Source organism: Thrips palmi, unplaced genomic scaffold (assembly GCF_012932325.1).
Source record: "Thrips palmi isolate BJ-2018 unplaced genomic scaffold, TpBJ-2018v1 HiC_scaffold_5, whole genome shotgun sequence".
Classification (NCBI taxonomy): domain Eukaryota; kingdom Metazoa; phylum Arthropoda; class Insecta; order Thysanoptera; family Thripidae; genus Thrips; species Thrips palmi.
Genome location: NW_023144632.1, coordinates 4,842,306 through 4,850,575, shown reverse-complemented (window position 1 = coordinate 4,850,575; position 8,270 = coordinate 4,842,306). Strand labels below are relative to the sequence as shown.

At 54.4% G+C, this 8,270-nt stretch overlaps 2 protein-coding genes across 2 annotated transcripts in view; both read left to right on the top strand.

The window, feature by feature from the left end:
• LOC117650786 (dipeptidase 1-like) overlaps positions 1-4,238 on the top strand; it is a 7,591-nt gene extending 3,353 nt beyond the window's left edge. Inside the window, exon 4 of the mRNA XM_034394389.1 lies at positions 4,144-4,238. Coding sequence (XP_034250280.1) covers positions 4,144-4,238 — 95 coding nt within the window. The remainder of the gene's footprint in view (positions 1-4,143) is intronic.
• A 1,024-nt stretch (positions 4,239-5,262) lies between these two features.
• Positions 5,263-8,270, top strand: part of LOC117650963 (dipeptidase 1-like) — a 44,223-nt gene continuing 41,215 nt past the window's right edge. The window contains exons 1-2 of the mRNA XM_034394639.1: positions 5,263-5,392; positions 5,464-5,620. Coding sequence (XP_034250530.1) covers positions 5,328-5,392; positions 5,464-5,620 — 222 coding nt within the window. The 5' untranslated portion in view covers positions 5,263-5,327. The remainder of the gene's footprint in view (positions 5,393-5,463; positions 5,621-8,270) is intronic.

The following is an 8,270-nucleotide window of genomic DNA, read 5'->3' as shown; positions in this document are numbered from 1 at the left end:
CGGGGAGGGGGAACCCCCGCCCCTCCACGCCCCTCCCCGCCCCCCCCCGCCCCCCCCCGCCCCTCCACGCCCCTCCCCGCCCCTCCCCCCCCCCCCCGCCCCCGGTGCGGACGGGTGAGCGAGTCTCGGAGTCACCGGCTTGCTGCTGTCGCCTGGATTATGCCGCCCTGGAAGCTGGCTGCGCTGGAAGCCGAAAGTCGCCGAAGTAGGACCATATTTACAAAACTGCCGGGCCCCGCGGGGAGAGGAAACTTTGGGCCCACTCCTCAGCAGCCGGTGGCACGGCGTGGCACGGCGTGGCACGGCGTGGCACGGTGCGGCGCGGCGCAGGGAATGGCCTGGAAATCCACACCCCGACACTGTCGACTGATTCCGAGGGCCGCCTTCGTCGCTCTGTCTCTCTCGCACTCGTGGGGCGTCCCGTGTACACTGTTAAAAAAATTACTGAAAATTAATAATTTTTTGTAAGAAGTCGATTTACTTACATTCAGTCTGAATTTTCATACCAAAACTTTTCATACTTCGCGGTCTGAAAGTTTCAGACGACGTTAGTCTGAATTTTCAGATAAACATGTTGTATGAAAAATGATACCAGTCGGTCTATTTTATCAGACTAAGTTGTACGAAGACATTGAACAGTCGCACTAAAAAATGCCACTCTGAAGAGTAGAACACAAATCGGCGAACTTTTGCCATCGGTTTATCGTAAACGCTCAGCGGATCGTCTCGGCTCAAAAATTAGGTACACGGCAGTAGACTCCTACTTGCAAAGGTAGTAAAGAGGCTAGAGGTGACTGCTGAATTGAGAGGGAGAGTGGCCTTAGCCCAACCACGCGCCGACCCGTGGCCACGCGCGAGAGTGAAATTGTATTCTTTGTTATTTAGCTTATACTGCACTTATTAACCTGAATCTTGCTTTGGTGCGCTCATGGGTGATTCCACGCCAACTGAGTCAGTCACAAAACGGCATGGTCTCGGATCGGGACGAAACTTACGCAAATCGTAGGTCTAGTAGTGGGATGACTAAATCCAAAAGCGTTTGGCCGAAAAATATCTAGAAGCCGAGATATTGAGAGGTTAAATATGGTGCCGGGACAGCGACACGGAGACAGTTTTTCGTTCACAGTTTCGGTAATATCCATCGGATCGAGAAACCAAGCATACCGTTGGAAAGAGGAGAAAATTTCACAAAAAGTACTTCCTTTACTTTCTTTTAAAAAGTAAAAATAGTGTTTGATACGAAATAACCTTACCTTTGATTTATCGTAGAAAGTTAGTTGCACCACCAAATTTGCTGGGAAACGTCTTAAAAAATTCCCCGTGAAACAAAGATAAGAAAAAGATCAACCACAAAAAGTACTATCTCTCGTTCCCGAGATATCTGCATTTAACTATCTTGAAGTAGCATTGCGAGTTCAAGCTCGCGCGGCGGACGAGGTATGAGAAATCCTGCGGCACACTGAGTTGTTTACAACCGTTGCATTTGTGATTTTGACCGCATCCACAGCTATGTCCGCCTCACACACTCTTCCTTGCACGTTTCGTACGCCACTTTGTCAGTATTGTGGCTCAAAATGTACGTTTTGCTCTAATTCGGGTCATTTAGCGACGTACCTACTGATGCGCGCGCCGCAGGATTTCTCATACCTCGTCCGCCGCGCGAGCTTGAACTCGCAATGCTACTTCAAGATAGTTAAATGCAGATATCTCGGGAACGAGAGATAGTACTTTTTGTGGTTGATCTTTTTCTTATCTTTGTTTCACGGGGAATTTTTTAAGACGTTTCCCAGCAAATTTGGTGGTGCAACTAACTTTCTACGATAAATCAAAGGTAAGGTTATTTCGTATCAAACACTATTTTTACTTTTTAAAAGAAAGTAAAGGAAGTACTTTTTGTAAAATTTTCTCCTCTTTCCAACGGTATGCTTGGTTTCTCGATCCGATGGATATTACCGAAACTGTGAACGAAAAACTGTCTCCGTGTCGCTGTCCCGGCACCATATTTAACCTCTCAATATCTCGGCTTCTAGATATTTTTCGGCCAAACGCTTTTGGATTTAGTCATCCCACTACTAGACCTACGATTTGCGTAAGTTTCGTCCCGATCCGAGACCATGCCGTTTTGTGACTGACTCAGTTGGCGTGGAATCACCCTCATGCCCTTTCAGACAATCATTTGGAATAAGTTTGTAACAAAATATTCGCAATTTCGCCTTCAAGTGGCAATTTTAGCTCCAAAAGATCATCCATGCGACACTAGCGCCACCTAGCGGATAGAGCAATAAGTGTCCATTTCGGAGCTCTGAAACATTCTATATGCTTTTACGACACTAAACGTAAATATTATTTGAAATACAACAGTAGTATTGTTGAAAGTTCTGAGAAAATCGAAAAATGTAAACAGGGGACGGGGTTTTTTCACTCGTTTTCCGATTTCACAAGTATGAATTTAGTTTTCGGACGACAATGTACAAACCTTAATAGCCATCGCTCTAAATATTCAGACTTGCTAGTCTAAATTCAAATTTTGGACAACAGGTCAAACTTTTCAGACCGTTGGTCTTAATATTCGTACCATTTTATGAATTTACGATTCAGACCACCAAGTAAGACGAAATCAGTCTGAATTTTCATATTTTTTTTAACAGTGTAGGTGCGAGAGAGACAGAGCGACGAAGGCGGCCCTCGGAATCAGTCGACAGAGTCGCCGTCGCGCCAGTCGTGCCTTCATCCAGGCCCTCTCCTCTCCCCTTGACAGCGAAGTAGCAACAAAGCCGCCGACCTGCGGGCCTGGGAGTGGCAAGTGGCGGCCGAGGACGCCGTCGTGCCGCCCCGAGTGGGCAAATTGCCCCCGGGCCTTAGGTGGGCAATTGGAACTGCCGGACTCGCCCGGGCTGCGCTTTGGGACGGCGCGATAAGCGGCGCGGCGGGTTGGACGTCGGGCCGCCGCGCTGCCGCCCCGCCGCCCTGCCGCCCTGCCGCACTCCAACTTGGAACGAATTTGCGTCCATTGTTTCGCTGGGGCTGGGGCGATCCCCCGCTGCCCTTGGCAACCCGGGAAGAATGACAGAGGGTGGTAATCCAGGGCAATAGTTTGCGGTCCGATAAGTTATGCCAATTGGGGCAAGTTGGCGGGGCCGCGCAGCAATGACGGACTCCTCACGGCCTCACTCCCACCAGCGCTCTTGCCGGCGTCTCTCTCGCACTCAGGCGGCGCCCCGTTGGTGCGCGAGAGAGACGTGGCGACGAAGCACAGTTCGGAATCTGCCCTCAGCGCGGCGGTCGGCGGCGGCGTGGACTCGGCCCAGGCCTGACGTTGGCGCGGCCGTGGCCTGAGGGGGCTGGGCGGACTGAGGGGCCTGGTGGAGGCCGGCATTGGCACCACCCCATGGGAACACCCATATTCCTTCCACGTAGAATCTCTGTGGACAAGGTGGATACGACCACGTGGATTTATCCACCTGTTATTAATATGTCATCAACGTTGAATTCAAAGCGAACAATCAATGTGGACTCTGACCCCTGGTTTCAACGTTGATTACTGATGTGCAATTCTATGTGGATTGGAGGCCTTCTATTCGATGTGTTTTGATGGGTGCACGATCGACGTGGATAAAAACATTCTCTATCCATGAGGTAATTCACAGGCATTCGGAGAGGTGGAACACCACACTACGCATCCACGTCGACTCTCAGTATGTCTTGAAATGTAGATCACACCGCGTTGGATCCACCGGGCGTTTTAGGTGGTTGAGAGACGTGTTTAGGAACATGAAGTTTCAATATGGTTAGATGGTGCTGGCCCGCATGTGGGCCATCTGGGCCCTATTCTACACGATCTCGATGTCGATCATACGTATCCAAATTCATTGAAACAAAGTCGTCTCTTTATGCCTGATTCATCTGAGTAGATTCGGACGCTTCCACGTGGATTGAATGAAGATGAGTGAAGACCTTGGAACTCGATTAGTTTTAAAAGCTGCCGACAGAGGGCCTGCTGATATTCTTGTCATTCCTTACCCTCTCGGCCTGCTAGTAGGATGCCAATTCACCATATCCCAGAGCTAAATAACAAAGCACATCGGGCAGCTCCAGAGGACTTCGCAGTCTTTGGACGAAATGTCTCGGTCATTTCATTTTTAGACATCCTCAAGGGAGTTAACCTTGAGGGCTTCCTGCCAAAAGTGTTAGGAACGACCGATATGCGCCTCGATGTAACATCGATGGTGGGTGGATAAGGCGAGTTAGGGTAAGGGATGTCCCCATGGGCAGCAGATGGCCGCTGAAGAATCAACATCGATGTGATGGGGATCGCGAATTTTCTGATATGAATTCTATGTGGATAGCAGGTTCAAGAGTTCCTATCAAATCGACATATCTATCTCTTATCCACGTGGAAATTACATTTCGATATGTCTGGATCCACGTGGAATCCACCTATACTCGAGTACCGCTATCCCGTGGATGATCGACTCGATCATCCACGTAACATCCACGTCGTTCCTCCACATCGATTCCACGTGAATTCGATATGGGTGTTCCCATGGGGCACCGGCCCTCTGCTTCGCCGCCCTCAGCCCACGCAACGCGACGCGACGCCCCGGGCGCCTCGAAGAATGTCCGGCCTTTTTTTCGGGAGTGTGGTAAAAGTTTCGTACCGACAGCCCCTTTCCCTCCCTGTCCTCTCTGCGCGACTGCGGACGGGACGGCCGGCCTCATCAGGAGCTCATTAATTACGGGGATGGCTGCGGAATGCCGCGCTGGCCGCGCCGAGCGGCCGAGGTGTGGCGGTGTTGTCCAGGCCAGCCACTCGGCCGCACTCGGTGGGCTGCAGCGCGCGGTCGGTGCGGCGGGGCTGGTGGGGGCGGCTACACGGCAAGGCCTCGGCGTGTACATCCAGAGCCCCACTTAATCTGGGATTAAATGGTGAGATGAGCTGGCTGAGGCCGAGGCTGGGGCCGAGGCTGCAGGCCCGGCTGGGGCCCTGAGAGGCCCGGCCCTGAGAGGCCCGGCCCTGAGAGGCCCGGCCCGGGGGATTGCCGGGAGTGGCGTAACCCGACCTCATCTCCTCGGACGGCCTTGTGTTTGCAGGGATGCTGGCGCTGCTGCTGCTGCTGCTGAGCGGCGCGCTGGGCGACACGGTGAGCGGCGCCACGGGGCGGCCGGTGGACGCGGCCGTGGTCGGGCAGGGCGCCACGCCGGGGATGGTGAACGACGCCCCCGCCGCGACCACCCGGGTGCCGCTGTCCGACAAGCTGGGCGTCGACGAGGGCGACGACGCGCTGGCCAGCCAGGCCGACCCGGACCCGTACGGCGTCAGCAACACCATGGGCACCAAGGAGCGCCTCGACCTCGTCAAGAAGCTGCTCAAGCAGGAGCCCCTCATCGACGGGTAAGTCTCGCTGCGTGTGACAGCCAAGTGCGCCTCGAACGCGTTACTCAGTGGCACTCTTGTATCCCCAGGCACAACGACCTGCCCTGGAACATCCGCAAGTTTGTGCACAACCGCCTGGCGCGCCTGCAGCTCGAGGACCTCCGCCAGGGCCCCGGCCCCTGGAGCCGCAGCAAGTGGAGCCAGACGGACCTGAGCCGGCTGCGGGCGGGCTTCGTCGGCGGCCAGGTACGCAGCACCCGTAAGCACAGCACCTTGCGGTGGGGTGGTTTCCAATGTCCGGGGTCACCGGGTCTTTGTTTGCCATGCTCCCAATCAACGTGATGGGGCGCGAGAGTGGTCAGTTCGACGTGACTGCAGTCAGAGAACGATGTAACCTGTAATGCGCAGCCCCGGTCCGCGACCGCGACACACATGGCCTGTTTGAGCGATGTACTATGCAGTGCTGCGCCCCTGCGCCGCTGCGAGGGGAGGGGAGGGGAGGGGAGGGGGAGCTGACTCGGTCCGATTCCACATCATCCACTGCAATGCGCACGGGCACGGTGACCAGCGCACAGCCAGAGGCACAGACGCACACGTACACACACACTGCACACAGACGCTCACACGCGCAGACGCGACACGCGCGCTTGGCCGTGAGTACGCCGAGTTTACGTGCACGCGGAGCTGCGTCTGACTTCGCCACCCCATCCCCAAACACCGCCGCCGCCGACGCGACACGAAAAAGTACAACAGGCATGAGGAAAAAAGGAATCAAAGAGTTACTGAAAAGTGAAAAAAGAGTAAAACTGCTGTTGCTTTTACGCGGCGCGCCGACTCATGGCCTGCCACGGCAAAGCATGGACTCGACACAGGCAGCGAGTGTTGACGCTCCGCACCTTTGTAACGAGTTGCGCACATTGCGGCCCGATGCCTGAATGGGACGCGCTTCCCTTCGCGGCCTCGCTTTGCATCCCACAGTAACGAGTCGGGTCGCGTTGCTTCGCGTGGCTTCGCGTTGCAGCGGACCGCGTCGGCAGCCAGGCGCAGCCAGGCCCGGCTCCCATCAATCTGAATCTGAATGGCGACTCGTTACCGCCCTCGTCTTGCCGCGGGAAAAAGCATTGCAGTGAAATGCGCCAAACGAGTCAGCAAACATTTTTCTGAAGATCGCCGCCCACCGACGCGTGGGATCGGGAAATGGTGGCCATACCTCGCACCGCCAGCCCGCCGTGCTGCTCCCGGTCTGCGCTGCGACGCCCTCGCAGTGGGCCAGAAGGCCAGTGGAGGCGGACAAAACTCTGGACGCGCTTTGAGCTCCAGAGTCTCTCGATGGGACTCGAACTGAACGTGTGACCCGAGGGACCCGAGGGAGTGTTTACTCCGGTGAACCTTGTACAGACTACTTCCTATTACGGGGTATTACACTTGTATTACGCATGTATTACGCCTCAATTTCATTGAAAAATGACATTTTTTGATCCTTTGGTCCCAAAATGTATTACTATTACGCGTCCCGACTTTTGTGTACAGGGTATTACGCAAGTGTTTACCCCCTCGGTGTGACCCCACCAATGGATTGCCCTCTGAATGAGGAATCCATTGGTGGGGGCCACACGTTTGTTTCGCGGTCTGTTTAGCGACTCTGGAGCTCAAAGCGCGTCCAGAGTTTTGTGTCCGCCTCCACCGGTCTTCTGGCCCTCTGTGCGGCGGCCCGGCCCGTATGGAATTGGAAATCTGGAAACGGTCTCTTAGAGGTCTTGTTCTCGTCTTCCCGGGAAGACGAGTTAGCGAGCACGGCCAGACCGATTGGAGACTATAAGTAGACCGATGTAAGACGAGTGCCAGACGAGAACGCGGTCCGTGCAGCCGTCTTCCTCTGGTCTTCCTGCAGTCTGACCGTGGTCTGTCTGCCGTCTGGATTTGGTGCCTTTCCAGACCAGATCCAGACCAGATTCAAACGAGATTCAGCCGCCTACATAAAAACAAACACGCGAGTGGCGGACACTGCGTATCGAACACAGACTGTCCGCGTCGGAAACCGGTGCCCCATGCCGCTGGGCCAGAGCGACATGGTTGAAGAGGGGGCCGAGCGGAGCCGTAGTGTATCTGATTCGACCGGCTGGGTGGAAAGAGCAAGTGCCGCCCGAACTCTGAAGTTCTTCCCGTCTTCTAAAACAACGTCTCCCCCTACATCGCGCTCTGTGATCGCGGTTACTACTAAGGCGCAAATAAATATTGTTACGTCCCTCCTACACAGACGAACCTCTGAATAGAGTGCGTACGTAGTGTTGTTGACTAGAAGACGGGAAGAACTTCACTAGTCAACAACACTACGTACGCACTCTATTCAGAGGTTCGTCTGTGTAGGAGGGACGTAACAATATTTATTTGCGCCTTAGTAGTAACCGCGATCACAGAGCGCGATGTAGGGGGAGACGTTGTTTTAGAAGACGGGAAGAACTTCAGAGTTCGGGCGGCACTTGCTCTTTCCACCCAGCCGGTCGAATCAGATACACTACGGCTCCGCTCGGCCCCCTCTTCAACCATGTCGCTCTGGCCCAGCGGCATGGGGCACCGGTTTCCGACGCGGACAGTCTGTGTTCGATACGCAGTGTCCGCCACTCGCGTGTTTGTTTTTATGTAGGCGGCTGAATCTCGTTTGAATCTGGTCTGGATCTGGTCTGGAAAGGCACCAAATCCAGACGGCAGACAGACCACGGTCAGACTGCAGGAAGACCAGAGGAAGACGGCTGCACGGACCGCGTTCTCGTCTGGCACTCGTCTTACATCGGTCTACTTATAGTCTCCAATCGGTCTGGCCGTGCTCGCTAACTCGTCTTCCCGGGAAGACGAGAACAAGACCTCTAAGAGACCGTTTCCAGATTTCCAATTCCAT